We start from the raw sequence: 19,808 nt of genomic DNA, 5'->3' as shown, positions 1-19,808 counted from the left end.
TCAATAAATTGCACGCTCAAAAACATGTTTTGTCTCACTCCCGTTTCTTCTTTTTGTGTGTTGAAGCTCGACTTGGAACATTGTTAAGATCCGACCATGCAAAATATAAATTTCTTTGCCATTTATCAGCTTTTGATCGCAACTGTGTATGAGTGAAACGTGGGTGTTTATCAAGCCTGGTTTAAATTACCTTTATGAATTTGACTTTGTATAAATTCCCATATCTACTTTATGATTTAATTGATATTAAACACAAAATGACAAATTATGCATGAAATTCAACTTTTACAAAGATATTTTTTCCCAAAGATTTTTTTTCCCATTTTATGCCGTATGTCTCCTTTTGTGCTCTTCATGTCAAACGTGGCTAAAGTCTCCAAGAATGAAGTCAGTGTAAAGTAAAGCCACTCTGTTTCAAATTAGGAGGCTCGCCTTTAACTTGCAGAAAGTAATAATTGCATTGTGGCTCCTTTTCAGTGACCGCTTCACTCACAACAAAATAAAAAAAGTCTATAGTCATAGTGCTGCAAAGCAATAATCCCCTTTCTTTCTTTTTTGCCTTTTGCAACACATTTGGCAGCTTGACGTCACGCCTCACTCAAGTTTTTAATTTAATGTCCTGTGTCAGTGTGAAGAGGTACTAATCTGTCATTTCAGATCTAAGCTAAATCACATCATCACAAACAAATCTGTCACATTACTGTTTATGAATGTACGTTTTTACAGGCAGTCCCATGCTGGGAGAGAGCCACGCGACATCAGCATGAAAGTAATCCGACCCAAAGAAGTGTGTGCCCTGATGATTAGCCAGGACACAGCAGGAATTTATAATGTGACCCAGTTACCATCTTATCTGACACAGGTATCATTTAAAGTTTGGCTTGAAGCTCATTTGGTAACTGTTTAATGAAGCAATGTTATTCCACGTTGCTCTGCTAATGGCACAGGGAACAAACTAAGGAAAGTAGGCATAGTGCTAGCGAGAAGCTTTGAGCGCTACATTGTGAGTGAGCTACCGATTACCCATCAGCACCTTGACCGCTGGCAGAGACTAAACTGGGACAAACCAGCCGGGATAATCTGCACGGAAACAAAAACAGAGAAGCGAAGACTGACTTTGAAAAAAAGGGTTTGTGTCAATAACAATCCACCAGTGACTGCACCGCCACAGCCACTCCTCTACTGCTGTCGTGGAGTCGTGTGGAGTTATGATGATAACAGATCAATGAAAGGATGAACTAGATTTGAAAGAAGGAATCCTCAAGGTTGCTCTGCTGATCCACACAGGAAGCAGCGCTAACATAAAAAAACAAAGGACTAACTTAAGGTCATTGTCCAGACACTTGGCAAATTTGTGTGCTTATTTTTGAACATGAATAGGGAGAAAATTGCAGACTCAGCCAGACGGGAGTCCTATTAAAAAATATAATGGTGGACTGTTGTTTGGTTATTTAGTAACAAAGCCGTGCTGGCCATGGCCTACATATTTCTGTTTGTTTAGTAAACGATAAGATCTCTTGTTCCCGGCATCAATGTGGGCCGCCTCACCACGGCGGAGAGGCACAACAAAAGGGGAGGAAAAAATATGCATGAGAAAAAAGCAATGTCAGTGCGAACTGGTGTCTAAACTTAAGGAGAGAAAAGGAGAGAGGAGGCGTGTTTGTGTATTTGGGGTGTGGAGGTGAAGCAGTGCATAAACAGCTACTTGTTCACCATCACACTTCGTCTTAGTCACAGTTATATATGGTTCATATGTTTTTGGACAATTACATCAGTTATTCATCATTTTAATTCTGTAAACCAAGTAGTTTTGCCACGATATTCATCTTTGATTGATACTGACGCCTATGAACTTGATTGTTTCTGTGTTTTAGTTTTTACTCTTTGATTGGTGTGTATGTACTTGTCATGATCATACTGCTGTCCATCTTGGCCAGGTCACTCTTGAAAAAGAGTTTTTAAATCTATTCATTTTCAGAGGCTCAAAAGTAGCTGCTTGAACTCTTGGTAAGAGCTCCAAAGAGACGCTGACGATGGTGAGGGACACCATGATTAAGATGAAGAAACGTTAACATATCAGACATAAAGCAGAAACTTCAGGAGCGGCCAAATCAACAACCTGTACATGAAAAGGCCTGAAAGACCTGAAGCTGTCAAACACAACAGGAGGTAACGCTATTTCATGTGTCTGCCAGTGGATCTGGTCTGAACAGAGGACGAGCATCATTTGATAATGTCCATGGGCTCCAAACTTTGATGCATTTTTTGTTAAAATGTTTGAATTAAACTGAAAATCTGCACTTCAGTTGTTTGATTTAAACCTTGGTGGACCTGACCGCATATCTGAGAGTTTCAGTTTGAAGCCAAACTGAATGCTTCACCACCGCCGCTGATGAGTCAGGTTTGCTGGTATCCTTGTTCAAATTTGAAGTAGAGCTATTTGCACTTGACAGACACTTATTATCACGCAGCCACAATTTGCACTGCACTGTGATGCTGTGACCTAAAAGCTGTGCTCGCCTCGAGGTGAGTTACCAGTCTTGATCTGCAGCTCCTCTGGTGCAGCCACAAAACCTAAGCTAAACTAATCCAGCTGCCCAGCGAGAAGCTGCAGGAGGCTGTGGTGGTCTTTGCAGCTGCCAGCTTGAACACCAGGATGTGCATGAATTAAAATAAAACTGGATGGAAAGAAAACTCAGGAGGCCAGTTTCTAGATAGAGACGAGCCCTCATTGGCTTTTACTGTAAATACTTGTGGAGCAAACACAGTATGTTACGTAAGATTTGGGCAGCAGAAAAGCATAATAGGTTTCAAATATGAGTCATGCAAAGTCAACCCATGATAAAACCCAACAAAACAAAGGATAAAACACATTTGACACCTTCCCTGTGAAAACAAACACGAGACTTTTTAAGTGGCGTCTGCACTTATTTACATATCGGACGTGAAAATTATTACACCGCAACAAATCTTTGAATCGGTTTGAACTATTTTCAAACTGATTTTCAAGAAGGTCTCTGCACTGCCGTCTCCACTGCATAACCTGACACAGCTTGGTCCTATTCACGTAAAACACACCCGGGTCAAATCAACATTTCAGGAAGACACTTGAGTGACATCACATTACCCCCGACGTCCACGTTCCTCTCAGTTCCCGTCTCCCGACATGTAAAATGTGTCTTTTTTTGTATTTAGCAAAGCGGCTAACGCGATGCAAATGTGCCACGGAGGCCTTTTCCAACAGATGCTTGGAGACGGGCTGCCTCTTCTGGCTCCTGCTGCTGCTCATTAAATGACAGAAAGGACCCATTGTTGCGTCAGGGGCTTTCTCAGACCCTATAGCTGAGTGTGAAAGACTGACCCAGATTAGGTTGATGTTTGGATGGCGCATCCATACGGCTTGCTCGGTTGTTGCTTGGTTACTTCAGTGTCTCTTTAGGATTTCAGACATTTTGCCATGGTAACATTGCATAAGAGAGCGCTGGGGGTTTGGAATTACCGCCGCCCAGCTGTAGAGAGAGGAGAGAGCGGCTTCGAAGCCAAAAAAGTTCAACAAAGTTAAAGAAGCAGGGAGTCTGGATGCCAACCGGCTTTTTACCCGACTCATTAAACTCTGCAGTGAACGAATTTTAAGGCCTTACAAAGTAACTTTGCTCCCTTGAACTGAAGCTACAACGTAACAACTGCAGAGTCATTGTTACACTATAAACACCACTTTGGGGAAAAACAGCAGCACTGCACTCGTGATGGAAATGATGATGGCTCTATTTGATTATGCAGGGAAGAAAAATCGCATTATTTTCTTTCTAGGAAGATCAAAGAATCTCTTGTGCTGTAAATTTTAAATATAAATCAATCCTCACCGCTCTGAAACTGACACTTAACGGCCTCTTGAGCTCTACATGGGTCACTTTCCACTACTGATAAAGTTAAACTAAACATTTTCTCTGAAATACCTGATTACTCAAGGGCATGTGAAACAATGAGTAAAACAGTGTCCCATTCCTGCTCCAAAGCCTCAAGATAACCTCATCTCGACTACAGAATGAACCCTGAAATCCAGAGAACACAGAGTCACCTAATAACCAGTTCTTTTTTCAGTGAATTTGTGTGTCTGTCAGCAAGATACGGCAAATGTTGGGTTAACACAAATCTAGGTTTTGGTGTAGACCTAAAGATTCGTACTAATCTCATCAACAGTTGATGAGGCGTTTCTCAGGACCCGAGCACAGTGCTGCGTTTGGTTCTGTTTGATGATGGATCTCATATTTTGGCTCAGAGTGTCTCTCTGTTCCTGCTTTCTGTGACAGCCACTGCTCCACTCTGTGCATGGGTGGAGGGGCATGCAGTTTCATTGAACTCAGTGCTTTCCCAGGCCTCCTACCCCCAAGTTTAACCCACTGGATACCAATTCTTATCCCAAGGATAAAGCTAATTCCAATTTTTGTTGGATGTGGAAACAACAATAGCGAGTCGTAAAGTTCCAACTTTTTGAAACGTTTATGATGCTGGTGGCAAGAATGGACTTTTTTCATCAATTTAAATAAGTGTCCGAGATAAGTCCAATAAGGAAATTAACGAGCAGTGCATGTCAGACAGAGGTGCTTAACTCGAGTTGTTTCTCTCGGGCACAAAGATGACTTTGTGATAAAATCTGTCAGCCCTCGGCTACAGGCCGGCTCTCAGCCCGAGGGCAGCCGTCACTCATGAAAACAAAAGAAGAAAACCAAAATTAAAAAAGAAAACAAATATTAATCAACAGCTCAGCTTTAACTGCGTCATCATTTCAAAACATTTCAAAGAACTGCTGCAGCCTTTGTTCCATAAAACAGGCAGCAACGTCAAAAAACAAGCAAAACACTGTTCACAAGACGATCGACGTACATCTCACGGTAGCACATCCAGCAAAGCTTTAAGTCCTCACAGTGCAAACCAAACAAAACCATATGCAACACGTTTCAAATGCCTCAGTCAGGACTGACACTAATCTCCCCTCCGGAGGCGTTTCTGTCCGAAACATTCGCCTCCGGTTTCTACTTTTACTTGATTTAAATGAAAATGTTTAAATGATGAGTACTCAGGAGCGTGCTACTGCCGAACAAATCCTCAGTGAACTTCCTGTTAGGCCAGAGCCTCTCCAAAGTAAATGTTCAGTGGTGGGCAAACAGCAGGTCATTGGTTAAAAATGACTCGATTTGAATATTTACCCAAAGAAAGCAGCAACCTTTAAGAGACGTTTAGTTTTTAGTTATATAAGGTTTAAGGGAACAAATATAACCGGGTTTCAGTGGCATGGACCTACAAATATATGAAATTCTGTATAAAACATAACTTTTTAAGATAGTTCTATTTCTTTTTGTATGGTATCTACAGGGTTGTGTAAAAGTTCTGAAACAATGCAAAATGATTTATAGATCTACAGCTGTCATTGCATGTGCCAGACCCCGAGGTTAGATTTAGGGTCCTACTTTACTCCATCTTATCCTCTAGTTACAGCTTTTCCCTTGGCAAATATACCAAGCTCCCAGCATCCCTTTGCACTGCCCTGCACAGGTATACCCGTGCCTGAAACCTCAACACCTTAACTGCAGTTTGAGACGGTCTGTGATGGCACACATTCTCTTCTGCTTATCCAGTTCAGAGTCCCGGGGGGTGTATGTGGCCTATCCTAGCTACCACAGGGCGAACACTCGTGTGACTTTAGCTAATGTGGAGCCTGCTGGCAGAAACATGGGAATAGTTTAACCACACCATCCCTTTCAGGGGCTCCAGCACACACAGCCTTACATCTTCTGGGTCAACCTAAAGGTGACCAAACATTAGCCATTAGGACGCATTAGGATTAGTTTTTTTTTTATTGGCCTTTTATCATCATTATTGTTTCGTCAGTAGTTTCTGTGTCATTTCTTTATTAGTGTATTTTTTCTGTTATGTTCACCTGTATTTATCGTGCTTTGTGATTTTCTGCAGGGCAGTTTCTTCTGCATTAACTTTTCTTTTGCCCTGCCTTTTGTTTGAATTTAGTATTCTGCTGCTCTGCTGCAGAGATCAGTGTCTGTCTTTGTCTGCGTCTATTTATCCAGCCACTCGGCAGGTCAGCTGTTCCAAGCATCTCGGCCCTTCGTGTAATCCCAGACTGACTCTGTGGTGTTGACATTAGCCATCATCACTCAGGACTCTTTGTTCTCTCACTGTCTGAAGTTTGTTCTTCATGAATCTGGCTGAACGTTTGGGACTGTTGTGATGGATTTAGGTTTGAACACATGCCTCCTTCACTGTATTCTGTGGTGGGTAAGCATGCAGTAAACTAAAGTGCTTAAAGAGTTGGTGTTGTTGGTGTTGTTGAATCACAGAATGAACAGAGTCCACGCACAAACTAAAGGATTTCTGGAGTTTCTCTGCAGCTGTTTTCCTGGCAAAGCTTCCATCTCGTGCACCGCAGATTTGAACCATCGATGAATCCATCTTCATAAGAAAGTTGCTCAACGTGTTGACTCACAACGAGCAACTTATTTCCTTTCTGATCTCAGATGCGTTGCGGAAAAAGTTTCAGATAGCACTGCAAACAGTCTGTGTGTATATGTGGGAGTTTGTGTGTGCAGATTAGTCACTCAAGGCCAAAGCCCTCAGCATTGGAGATGGCAATGGTCAGTTTCTGTTTGAGCTCCTTCCTGGTTCGATACGGAGGCAAACAGATCTGATTGAAACAGGTGTGAGAGATCGGCAGCCTGCAGAGAGAAAAAGAAAAACAAAGTTATACAGTGAAACATAAAGAGGTGCCAGTGAAATCACTCTTTCATCACCCTTTTCATTGAGGTTGCATCACTTTAAAATGATTGCATCAAGACAAAAAGTCAGAGATGTTAACACTGACCACTGAAGCCTCACTGAGGCTGCAGCTGCTGCACAGAGGGATCAGCAGAAGCCAGAGCTCCTCTGCACAGCAGCACTGCTCATGCATTCTTCACATGATACTTTTCTAACAAAAAAACTTTGTAAAGGGAGATCAAACGCAATAATTCCAGATGACAAAGTCTCTAATTAATAACTACAAAGTGTGACAATCACTTGTGAGTGAGCCAGAAAAACCCACATGTCCAAATTGTTAATCCCAAAGTTGATCATCGAATGCCTCCATAATTAATATTATACAGCCCAATATATACAGAGCTGTTAGCATTTTCCCACACAGCTTTATTATCTATCAGCTCCTGGTGCTTCGACAAAAGGAACAAAGAAAAGGAAACAATTAAGGAAACATTTTAGAGTGTGTTTAGTTAGAGATTAAAGGTGTGTGTGTGTGTGTGTGTGTGTGTGTGTGTGTGTGTGTGTGTGTGTGTAAGCAGCAGTGGGCCAGCTTGCTCATTCCTGACCCAGATCCAGAGTTTGTTAAAGTTCAACAGTGAGTCTTATGTAAACAGCTCCACAAACCTAAACCTCCAGCGAGTCAGCCGAGGGAGTTTCAGCCGCGCGACTCGAACGCTTCTGAAAATCTAACCCGAAAAATGAGGATGGAATGAAACAATTTTGTCTGTTCAAGACACTCGAGGCATTCTTAAAGACTGATTATGCAAACTGTTCAAAGTGTGTCTGTGTTTGTTCCCAGAGGCACCTGCAGTCAAGTGTGCAGACCTCACACAGTTGCAGTCTGAGGACTGCTCCGTGTGCATTATGTTTCAGAGCTGACAGTGTGCAGCCCGAGTCCTCGTCTTAATATGGCAGTTTTTTAAAAACCTACCAGTCGGTCGGGACATCAATCTTGGCGATTTTGAAGTTGAGGTCGGCCATTCCTCCGACTGGAACGCGGTCGCTCCCTGTGGCAAAGTGGAGGAGCTTCTTTTGCAGTTCCAGAGGGAAGGCCAACACCACGTCCCAGAAACATCTGCAACAGCACGAAGATCATATAATAAAATAAACAAATCAATTACAGAGACTCGGAGAGGGGAAGTGGATTCTCTAAGGGTTAAAACGAGAAAAGAAACACTTGGACGCTCGCTGTCATTCAAGCAGTAACTACAGAGACAGAAAAATCAATAAAATAAAAAGGAAAAATGAATATCATGATCACTGAGAGCCCTGCGACAAACTGTCCGTCCCACCCCGAGCATTGCTCCCGTCCAAACTTACTTGCTTGTAGCCTTCAACGTTTCTCGCTTTGTTAACTTTTAAAGGTGAGTTCGATCGTGTGACATCATTTATATGATTATTGCGATCTTTATTTGTGTGGTCGAGACACCAATATTAGCTGACAAAACAAAGTGCAAAATGAAACTTTAATCAGACAAACACTAACAAGAATTTTTGAAACTGCTGGCATCACAGCAGGCAGACAGCACTGAAGTTGTATAACAGGCCTGCAGCTGCTTGTCAGCAGCACGCTGAGTTACAATATCTGCGGCTCACAAGTGTCGGCATTTTCCTCCCTCACCGCCAAAAACAAAGGCCTGCGTGTGTGTGTGTGTGTGTGTGTGTGTGTGTGTGTGTGTGTGTGTGCGTGCGTGTGTGTGTGTGTGTGAGTGAGAGAGAGAAAAACAAGTGAGAATTACACCCTGCAAGAAAATGAATCCAAAGCAAACATTTGCACCCTGCACACGTTACTTCCACCTTATTTCAACAAACAATCAGAGCTGAGGAGAGACAAAAAGGGCCGTAATTCCACTTTATGGTCTGGAGCGACAATAAAAGTCAAAGGAGCCGAGCAACAGTAACATTTTAACGGGTGCGCTGATCTCATCACATTATGTAATTTGTGCATGGAAAACTTACAGTGGGGTCAGCCTAAAAACAGAAAATGTACAGAGGTTCTCTGTCCAAGCAGAGTGTGAGGTATGTGTGCACAGAAGTTAGCTAGTGTTAGTAAACAGGAAGTGCTGGGGTCGTACCGTACGGTGGCGTCGGTCTTGCTGTATCCTTCGTACTGAGCAGCTTTCTGCAGGGCGCTCATGTCGAGCTCTGGACTCCCGCACACCAACATCTCCACCTCCTCAGGCCGAAGCAACTGCAAACACCAGACGATAAAACACAAATGATATACGATTCAGAAAAAACCTCAGCTGCTATGTTTGTTTTCCCACATTAATGTTCAGCACAACACCAATTATTCACACGTGTGTGCGGCTGTAATCTGCAGCTGTCAGGTTGATGGGTAGTTTTCTCCTTTATAACAATTTCTTTTTTTTTTTTTTGTAAATTTTTGTTTTGTAAAATATCCATTTTGGTTTGTGTTCAGGCTTAAAGTTACTTAAAGTTGGTGTTGGCTGAACAATACAGAAGGCTATTCTGTTCATGATGTTGGACAAGAAGTCACATTAGGTCAATAACCAACATGTCGCATCATCTTCAAACTATTCTGACGTGTCTGAGGTGCAATGATTCGGCACACTTTGGTCTACAAGTGTGAACGTGTTTGGTCTAATTCTAGTTTCATGCAGGCTCCTCCAGCCACAGCCAGAGAAAGACTGGAATATTTCCTAATAGAATAAGACTGCATGAATTTCAGTCTTATTCAATTAAATCAACTGATGCAGTCTTATTTCTGGAAATCATATGAATGTGGGCTGGAGCACACTGCTCAGCTGTTCTTATTACTGCACTTCATGCAGTCTGAGCTTATGTTGAACTCTGTTTCTTCAGTGCTGTACAGGTTACACAAAATATGTACTAAATGGAAACGGTCCCTAAATTACCAATAAATATAAACTAAAGACAAAATAAAGCAAATATGTTTAATAAACATAAACAGATTTCCATTTAATAAGCAGAATTTGACATTTTAACCTTGGAAGTCTAAATGTTTTAACCCACAGAGCTGATGTCACTATACAGAAGCTCAGCAGCCTTGCCACATACCAGCTTCTTCTAAATTAATAAACTAAAACATAACACCACCTAAACACAGAATCGCTTCCGCTGCTCGGGCGGTGTAAGTGAAGCTCAAACAGTAAACGAGGAGGAGAAACAGGAAGTCTCGTCAGAGCTCAGCAGCTGATAGCATCCGATGTGTCAAACAGTCAACTTCACAGGAATCCAGTGAAAGTTTCACTTTATTTTCTATAAATGAAAAATAAACTGCCTGCAAGGTGAAAGCAGGTTATGAGCACGCAGCCTCATCCTGACCTATCTGTGCAGGACAAAGACTGAAACAGCGAACCGCAAAGAACGAAGGAAAACAAACTGATCTTGAGACATCTGACCCAGTTCATTTAGCTGCTAGAAACTCCATCAATACTCACACAGACGCAAAGTGTGAAACCCTCAAAGCCAAACACGCCCCCAGCAAAAATACTGTAGGGCTGTCTCATCACATCTTGAAACGTCAGCGGGTGCGGACGTGACTCAAAGAGCGACAGTAAACGGAAGAGTCAGAGTCATGTCAGGAAAACTGAAAAAAAAAAGTATTGCTCAGAAAGCAGAAGTAGGTCAAACTCACGCCAGCACATCATAACATCACTACCTGCTTTTAGGAAGTCAGCTCAGAAAGACGGTGAGGCTTTTATTTTTACTTTGTCAGGATAATCGTGTTGATAACAGCTTAACAAAATAAAATAAAAGTCATCATACTGGGAAAATAACAGATGCTGAACAAATTGCATTTACTTTATTTCTTAATGTGAGCAATTTGCATTGATCAGGATGGATGTCGATCGGCTTATCCAACGCTGTGGTCCAAAGAGAGGCGTTCTGATGTTCGGACATTCTCAAAGTTAATTTTCTCCCACGTGCATCAATTCAATCTTTATGCTGCTCGGAGAATGATCGAGTCCAAGTAACGAGGCACATGTAAAGAAGACAGGAAGAGCTCTAGACTTTTGGTGTACTTGTAAAATTAGTTGCAGAAGAAGTGCAGTAAGCAAAGATGAGTTAGGCCAGTGTTTCCACATCAGTGTGTGTAGATTCCCAGTGATGTAACTTTCCTCATTGTGCACTCCGATTTGTTGTAATGCAAAAGCTACTCCAAAAAAACCAAAACCAAACACCTGCTCAGCCAACGTGTCTGCAGTCGTCTGCATCCACAATCACAAGCAAGTTTAATCCAGTCTTACAGTGACTGTAAACTGAAATGTATATATCACTAAACTAATCATAAATGATCAAAACCATCATAGAGACGTTCCTGGAAAAGCACACGGACATGGTACGCATGCTGTTTTTTCCCAAACTGATATAAGGAGGCCAGTGGAGCGAGTTATTATCAGCATGCCTGAGACCTGCTGCCACTTTACTCTTTACAGTTTGACTCGTCGTTTGTCTGACCCAGATTCAGACTCGGCTGATAAACGGGGGTCAAACTGGGCAGCTTTACCTCTAACTGTAAGAAAGACTGTGGGTTTGACTCCATAATCTAAAACGTCCTACTAACACAAAAAATAATCAACGCATGAGGGTTTTCTTTCCTTCACGGTCGCTGCTCAGGAAGCGATAAATCTTACATGACTGGCACTATTTGAATTGTTTCTCCAGCAAATTTATACAAAGTTTATCTCGAAACAAACAGAGAACTGGTATTTTGAGAAGCCCTTCACTGGATGGAGTGCACAGTTTGGCCTGTTCTATCTCCCTCGAGTTTAATTTGAATGTTTAAAATGTGACAGAGAAATATTTTAAAGGTGCCATGATCAGGTGGAAGGGAATGGATGGGTGTCTTTGTGTAAGAGTCTATGTTAAGAAATGCTTAAGAAAAGGATATATTGGTCTTTAAATAACACATTTTGTAGCAGACTCACCATGAGTGCGTCCGATGCGCACACACTGTGGAAGCCGTGGTAGAAGGCAGCAAACTGTTTATAAATGGATTTATTCAGCAGGAAGTCGACATAGAGCTGGACATACTCTGTGGAAAGAGAAAAAACAGTTTGATTTCCATTACAAACATTTGCCCTTCAGCCTTGGCTCCTCCGTTCAGCAAACACAGCGAGAGGGATGCTGGTAACGAGTGGGCCCGGACCCCAACAAGAGCCACTGGATGGAAAATCAAGTTTAATAACAGAAGCAGAGTTGATGTGCTCAGCTGGACTTTATCCCCCCAGGAGGAACAAAGAGGCTTTTTGCCTGAGCCAGGTTTCACTGCTCGCATGGAGTTAAAGAGCACAGAAGGCGCAATAAAGGTGTTCCTCAGGATTACACACTCGAGACTCTTAAAGACTGCAGGACAGTAGCTCTCTTTACATTAATGAGGATGTTGGATCACAGAGCTGATTTCACGCTGGAACAATTTCGTCACTAAGTGCACTGCATTAAAAGTTCAGAGACTGCAGAGTCTTATATGAATCCATCAGCCCAACCCTGAAATATCTTTCCAGCTATTCAGCGAATGCTCATCCGAACCAATCCGTTGATTTTACATCCAGCTTCTTATGCTGCATGTTTATCAGATGATGGTCTCAGCATCTACTGAATTTGCTGCCAACACTAACGGTTCCCATGTGGTTTGCCACTGTAGTTTTCTGGGAGATCATGAAGACGGTAGAGAACTGCAGACACCCGTCTACCTGCAGAGAGCATCTGCTGCCAGATGGAGGCTTTTTACAACACTGTGGGAAATGTGAGTCACTCTTGCTTGTGTTGTTGGTCCGTCAGCCACAGAGAAGAGCACAGTCACAAAACACACTGTTAAAATAAAAGAACAGGAGAGGAGTGTTGCCTCCTTCCCTGTTCTGGTCCACTTTTGAACCCATAGTTATTGGTTCAAACCAATAGTTCAAACCAATAGTTACTGGTTCAAAAGTTTTGATCTAAGAAATACAGCTATCAAAACTTAGTCTAATAATCAATTGTGTATCTTAACTTTGTAACACTACCGTCATCTCATGTCTTGATGTTTCCAAAAGCCTTTTCATTTGCCTCAATTAAAATTAGAAACTCTATTCTCTAAAATGACTCCAACTCAGATGCCTGGCTTTCAACAAGAACATGACCGCTTGACAGGACAGCCTGAGATCTTCAGGCAACGGTCCAGAGAGGCACCTAAAGGTGACTTTGCTGTCAGGTAATGAACCAAAGAAACCTGATTAACGTCATCAACAAAGTTTTATCAGAGAGCCGTTATTGACCTCATGTGATTATAATGATGATCCCTACGAGTGCTATAGTTTGTAGCTGTGTAAAAGGTCAAGTGTAGTGACTCTGCACATAAAAGGTAAAAACCATATCTCCTCTCAAGGTCATCTTCTTGTGCACCTCCAGATTGCTTTCAGCAATATATTTGGATCACTCTCTAAATGTCCTGTTTTGATCGCTGCGTGGACGTATCTGTGATCTCAAAGAACCAGTTTAAGTTCAGGGCATCAGGTCAGGAGTGCAACCACCACCCTTTTATTACTTCCACAGTTCAAAGGCTACGCTGTGTACTGTTTACTATGAATTTGTAACCTAGGGTCAAAATGCCAAGTTGTACTGTAACTTATGAAGTTACTAAACTCTAAACCCTAGACTCCGTCTCAAATTTACTACTACTACTTACTACTATTTATTATGACTGTGCCCTTCAGTGTTTGGCTGTCTGATTTTCTGTTTCATACTTCAGAAGGTGAGTATCATATGCAGCACAGTTTTGCAGTACAGTTCATCCTCAATTAAAGGTACAAGTACTGCACTGCAATTAAAGACGCAGGTTCATACAGGTACAAAATGCTCTTTGAGTGCCAGTGAGAATATCTGTTGCCTTGGAGGTGAGTTACTGCCAATGGTGACTGCAGTGTGGACTCACCCTTCCTGTTCTGCTTGGTGACGGGAATTTTGTCTCCTCCAGGCTTCAGGTTGTAGGATTTGACCACGCCCATCTCCTCCTGGAACACCTGAAACGCACAAAAATCAACATCACATATGCAATGGTGCACAAACTGTTGTAGGCCATCAGTGAAGAAAGCCCCGGCACTGGAACATCGAGTTGATTTTAGATCATGAATGTGTTTCTGCTTATCTTCAAATCAGCAGCCATATCAGCCAAGACTGCCAAAAAGAAACAACCAGGCAGTCACGGCGTGCTCACCGGTCTCGCTCTCTTACTTTATTTTTCAGATAGTGGTTACTTTCACTTAACGAAAGATTAACAATGAATTTCTTGGCAATCTGATGCGAGGACAAGAATCCAGGAAGTCAGCGAGCTAGGTCAACAAACGGCACACAAACAACTCATCGTCTCCATGTTGTGGTTTCGTCGTGGATCGCTCAATTCAAACATCATCAAATCGAAGAAAAGTTCCCATCTGATTAGAATCAGATGATTTTTGTCCAATTGCTCCAACATATTTAATGAAGCCATGTAAAATTTGTCATGTCCTCAAAGTACACGGCAGTGGGTAGATTGGGCCTTTTTTGAGCCCTCATAACTTGTTAAAAAGCCTTTGTTAAAACCTGTTAGCAAATCTATTTAATTTCTATAATGGGATATATCATACAGTGTCAAACTTGTTATTGGCTCGGCTTGTTAATACCATGTTAATGGCTGTGCCGTAGAGGATATGAATAAGTGCTGGTACCCGGGATGTTTGATTTGGTTCTGATTAAAAACTGGAGTAAACTTAGAAAAGTACATTTTGAGTAAGTCTTCAGGGTCATATCACCATGTGTGATAAGTGGCTGGTAAAACAAGTTTCAGAATATTAAAGGTGTCATTTTTTCCTGCATTTTCAGACCAGGTTGCAGCTTCACCTGCAGCTTGTTTTTCCAGAATATCCGACAGATGCTCAATCGGATAGAGCTCTGGGGAATCTGGACGCTGCGTGAACACGTTCACCTTTTAGTCATGTTCTCCAGATCACTGCTGAACAATGTGCAGAGTTTACCCGGGCACATTATCCTGCCATCGGGGAATTCCGCGGCCACAAACCGGTGTACGTGATCAGCAGCAATGTATATGTGCATGTCAAAATAGCCAGGGCTCAAGGTCTATCAGCACCTGACTGTCCACATGATGCACAAGAAAACCTGAGGCACCCTTCATTCATCGCTCCACTCTCACACTCACATGTCCATTGTTGTGGCTGCAGCAGCTCTTAGGTTTGATAATGATCCTCCGGCACAAATAATCCTTGAGCTCAGTGTGCACCAGTAAGACCTACAACACCTGTCGCCTCGTAGACGCTCTGACACATTCACAGTGAGATTGTCAGAGTTGTTCAGACACTGATGCTGGACATTTTTCCTGGTTCCAACACATCGACTGTGACAGCTGCTTTTGAAATGAAATAACCACTGTGATGTGCTGTTACCTCACCTGTCGATGCTTTCAATGGGTGGATGAGTTTTTTAATGTTTTGGTTCCCCCGGAGAGATTTTAAGAAAAGCCAAAAGTCAAACGAAAAGGCAGGGAGCTAATAAGGTAACATACTCACTGCCTTTACAGTATGTGTAATAATTGTGCTTGTGTGCCTCATCATCCCCAAAAGGCTCATTCAGAGCCAGGAAATGTTTAAAAATACACTTTCATTTCGGGTTTACAGCTATGGTTACTGTAGAGAATTTATTATTTCAGTGTAGCCTGTAGCATTGCTTACAGAGGGGCATAAATGCAGTGAAAGGAATACATTGAAGTAGAAACATACAAGAATAGGACACAGTGAGCCGGAGCTAACCAAACTGATCCAGCAAACTGTAAGTCAGTGAGTTCATGTGTAGCACACAGAGGTGGGACTGTGACCAGCCCGCAGCTCACAGGGAGCTGACACACTGGGTTAAAATAACACCTCCTCTCTGCTGTTTGCACACATGCTCCAGCTTCACCTTTAACCTCGACATAGCACGAAGCAGCCTGATACAACCAGACTGTTCGCTAAATATGCAAGATGCTACAAAATGCAAAGTTAAGCAGGAAGAGCTCATTTTAAATTGTTTCCACAGGCTTTAAAACTCACACTGCAACCTCTCTGTAATCTGTTTGCAGTAATCTGATATTTAAGTGCGTAAACTGATGAACAAATATACTATTTTTGTGCATATTCCAGGAAAATGAAAGACCTGCTTTGTCATGACTAATGCAGGAGGTTGTGAGCATCCTGTTAGTCAGCAGGTGATTACATCTGCTGATCTAAACAGGAAGAAGGTTCTGAGGTTATTTTTCCTTTAAATTTAAAAGCATATGGGGGAATGACCCCGTTAGGGCCAACCTCAGGTTATTTAGCACTTCTGTGTTGGTGTTTGTCATCACAGGCTGATGCTTTAAAAAGATCAATAATCTGACTGAACCCTGAAAACCAGGTTTCCAAACTATTAGACAGTTTCAGACACATCTGTATCAAGAAAGCACTATGTTTTTAAATTTTTGTTACTCTGATGTTGTTAGTGAAATAAACGTTCATTCGTAGTTTGTGTTTGACATTTGACTTCCTGGCTGGACGTCATCGGTGGAACTGATCCAGGTCACCCACTGCTCTAAAATTACCAGAGCAGTCACAGCTGTCTGTCGCCACCTTCATACACTTTAATCTTGATGTCTGTGGTGTGTGTGCATATAACAGTTCTAACAATAGCTGCTTGGAAATTTTCCATGTAGTGAGGTCTCTTTCACATCATTAACAACCGGAATCAATAAAATCCTGCAGTCAGGTAATCATTTACACCTTTATTCAATTACAGTTAACAGCTGAACTCAATCCAAGAGGACAACAAAGGAAAGTCTTTGTCAGATTTTATACAAGTGGCATTTCTGCATTTTCACACCTTTTGCAAGAGTGGAAACATGTGCAGAAGCTATTCAACATCACAAATCTCTGAGGTAAAGTAAGTCTCCTATCTGAGCTTCAGGGCTGTAACACAACAGCAAGTAACTTTAACGGCTTTAACGAGGGCAAGTCACATCACTTTCATTACCACTCCCCTTTTTTTCAAAGCCCAAGATTGGCTTCTTATAACTTGGGTTGAACTCTTATGAGTGCTGAAAGCAAACTGAATGCAATGCTGTGCAGCAGGAAGTTAACAAAGTAGCTAACTAAGCTAAATGTCAGCCATGTTAGCTGTTCTTTTGCCTTTTCTGCCTCATTTTCATTCTCCCAACAACAATTCGGACGATTGTTGGCTGCAACTGAGCGCACAACAGGAGACGAGGAACTGTCTCTAAAACCAGTTTGTCTCTTTGCTGTTGTTTTCATGTCCAAATTGCTAGCCTAATGTAGCAGAACCCTGTAGTTACCACTGGTGGCCACAGAGGGCACTGTTGACTCTGCTCAGCAAATCCTACACAAGCTGCTTTAAAAGAAGAGTTTTACCTGGAAGGTGAGGTAGAAGTCCTCTTCCACATTTCCCTCATAGCTTAGCAGCTCTCCCAAACCGTGAGCCAGCTCCTGCAGACGGACACGAGAGGTCGAGAGGTCAGAATCAGGAAACGCATGAATGAGTTGCAGCATTTTTCATTTGTGTAAGTCACAGCTTTTGTTTGGTGTTGATGGATTGGAGGGAAAACTCTGTGACTGCAGGTTAGGAATGAAACAGCGTTTTAAACACACCCTCTTCTGACAGAACACGAAGATGACAAATGTCTCACACAGTTCGCCTGAGGTCTGAGCTCTAATGAGTTTAGTCTGGCTATGCCCCACCTCAAAACGTCGACATACCTCAGAAGCAATAAATCAAAGCTCCGCTGAGCTGCGAATAATGACTCTGACGCCAATATCTGAAATCAGTAATGTGGGGACAAAGAAGACCCGAGATGGCACGGAAGCAACTAATCAGTACATTTATTTGTGTTTTGTGTCGTTACGTCATCGTCCTTCTCACTTACGATTGATTTTACAGCTTTAAGGCGCTCTGAGGCAAACACGGTGAATCCCACTGGTGTTTGGATAAAGTCTGTTCCTGGAGAGTTTCCAGAGTTATGGTTCCAGCATCAACTCAGGCCTCAAACTATATCTGATTCCCTGCTGTTACACAACTACAGGGACAGTTATAGCACCCCTGTGTGTGTGTGTATACTACGAAGGAGAGGTTTGACCTTCATGAGGACGAAGGTGTTGGATGTGAAGCAGCTCGTGTATCGGATAACTCGGACTGACCGTCAGGAGATGTTTCACGATCTTTCTGAAGGTCTTCACGTATGAATGAACAGACGAATGACAAACATCTTTATTATCTCTTGAAGTCGCAGCTAAACTGCACGTAAACTGCAACTAAAATAACAACTACAGCAACTCTTGTGGCTAACATGGCAATTTCTGCAACTAACCCAACCATTAAAAAGTGCAGCAATATAAGCAAACCACAGCAACACCTGCAACTAAACATGGCACCTCTTCAAACTCCAGCAACAGCTGGAACTGTTGTGGCAACAACTGCAAGCAATCCAACTACAGGGAACTGCATCTGACATGGTGACTATTGCAACTGAATCAACTCAGCCTATGCAAATACAAGTACACATGCAGCTACTGTGGCAACATTTGCAAATGAACCAATATCTACAGCAAAGTTTTCAACCAAGCACGGCAAATTCTGCAACTAACCCAACCACCATAAACTACTGCAACTAAGCAAACTATTGAAATTGCAGCAACACCTGCGAGAATTGTGCTGGCAACTACAATCAGTCCACAAAGAACTACAGTAACTTCTGTATCTTAACATATCAGTAACTCTGGCGACTCGTGCAACCACTTGGTGGCTGTAATGTTTTGCATGTTCCATATCTTTTGTGATTTATTCGCCACGTTGTGCGATGTGAACTGTTTACAAAGAAACCAGGAAACAGCCTCTGACAGCACACCGATGAAGCCACAGACCCTCGGTATGCTTTACTAACAAATCCCAAAGCTGCGTGTGTGATAGACTTTATATAAAAGTGTGTGTAAGCCAAAGAGTAATTTACTAACTAGGTGTGAGAGAAACTGGGGGGAGCACTCGGCAAATGAAGCTAAAGTTTCCAACTATTTGTTACATAAACAGTTACATGTGAATTTGACCAAATCAAAGAAAACACAGCGAAAAAAATCTTGAAAATCTATGAAAAATGAGCATGCACAGCTGTGGGCTGGCACACTGCATGAAAAGACAACCCAGCACTGTGAAAATTACACAAGGGAATGTGAGTGGGAGAACACATGAAGCTAGGTCAGAGGAACGCAGGGCAATTAAATCACTTAACCCCAATCTCACAACAGTGCATGGAGTTAAATTTAGACTCCTCAAAGAGAAGGATTATGGGAAAGAAGAGGGTGAAAGGCGAGCCAGAGAGTTCATAAGTTTAACTATGGCGCCCTCTAGTGGCGGGCAAGAGAAATGTAAGCGTGAAAATGGTTCAACATTACAAGATTTTAGTTTTCCAGCATAATTTAACAGCTCCTACATGTGATTTTAAGAAAAGAAAAACCTAAATGTGTTAGTGTAGTGCAACCCAACCAGCATTCCCAGCTTAAAACACGACTTTGTGCCACTGTGTGTTTTACAAAAAGTACCTTTGGCACAGCCTATATGTGCTGAGGGTTTACCTTCTTTTCCAAAGCATGAAAAGAAAGAGAAAGATGATCCTGTCCAAACACAGGACAGGTCCCATCAAGCACAATCAAGATGACTGAAGAGAACATAAAGTCAGTCTTTTTTATAATGAAGCTAATCTGAGTCTCTAACTAGAGAGCAGAAGAGGTGTAAATGAAATACCTACTGGCATGATCTGCTGCAGGTCGTCCAGGGTGGCATTTGCCATGCCAACGAGGGCATTTTGGTCACATGGTACAGTGGGTGGTGTGAGGAGCTTCCTGTAAGAACAGAAGAATTACAAGGGAAATATTATTCCCTCTAAATGTTGGATTGCGGCGTCTGAAACATCAGCAAAAGTTTCTACAGCATCTCTACGATTAGCTGCAACTCGTGCACAGGAAGCTTTT

At 42.2% G+C, this 19,808-nt stretch overlaps 1 protein-coding gene and 1 long non-coding RNA gene across 2 annotated transcripts in view; one reads left to right on the top strand and one right to left on the bottom strand.

Moving 5' to 3' along the window:
- Positions 1-2,707: 2,707 nt before the first annotated feature.
- hectd2 (HECT domain containing 2) overlaps positions 2,708-19,808 on the bottom strand; it is a 54,110-nt gene continuing 37,009 nt past the window's right edge. Inside the window, exons 16-22 of the mRNA XM_084948535.1 lie at positions 19,586-19,679; positions 17,202-17,276; positions 13,706-13,793; positions 11,724-11,830; positions 8,883-8,998; positions 7,739-7,882; positions 2,708-6,728 (exon numbers count right to left, since the gene is read on the bottom strand). Coding sequence (XP_084804661.1) covers positions 6,608-6,728; positions 7,739-7,882; positions 8,883-8,998; positions 11,724-11,830; positions 13,706-13,793; positions 17,202-17,276; positions 19,586-19,679 — 745 coding nt within the window. The 3' untranslated portion in view covers positions 2,708-6,607. The remainder of the gene's footprint in view (positions 6,729-7,738; positions 7,883-8,882; positions 8,999-11,723; positions 11,831-13,705; positions 13,794-17,201; positions 17,277-19,585; positions 19,680-19,808) is intronic.
- On the top strand, positions 10,419-13,712 carry LOC146375378 (uncharacterized). Its single transcript, XR_014801963.1, has 3 exons — positions 10,419-10,483; positions 12,440-12,541; positions 12,888-13,712. It is a non-coding gene; the product is annotated as an uncharacterized LOC146375378 (long non-coding RNA).

This window comes from Perissodus microlepis, chromosome 13, assembly GCF_051167445.1.
Source record: "Perissodus microlepis isolate ML-2025 ecotype Zambia chromosome 13, ASM5116744v1, whole genome shotgun sequence".
Taxonomy (NCBI): Eukaryota; Metazoa; Chordata; class Actinopteri; order Cichliformes; family Cichlidae; genus Perissodus; species Perissodus microlepis.
This window is presented reverse-complemented; position numbering and strand designations above follow the sequence as displayed.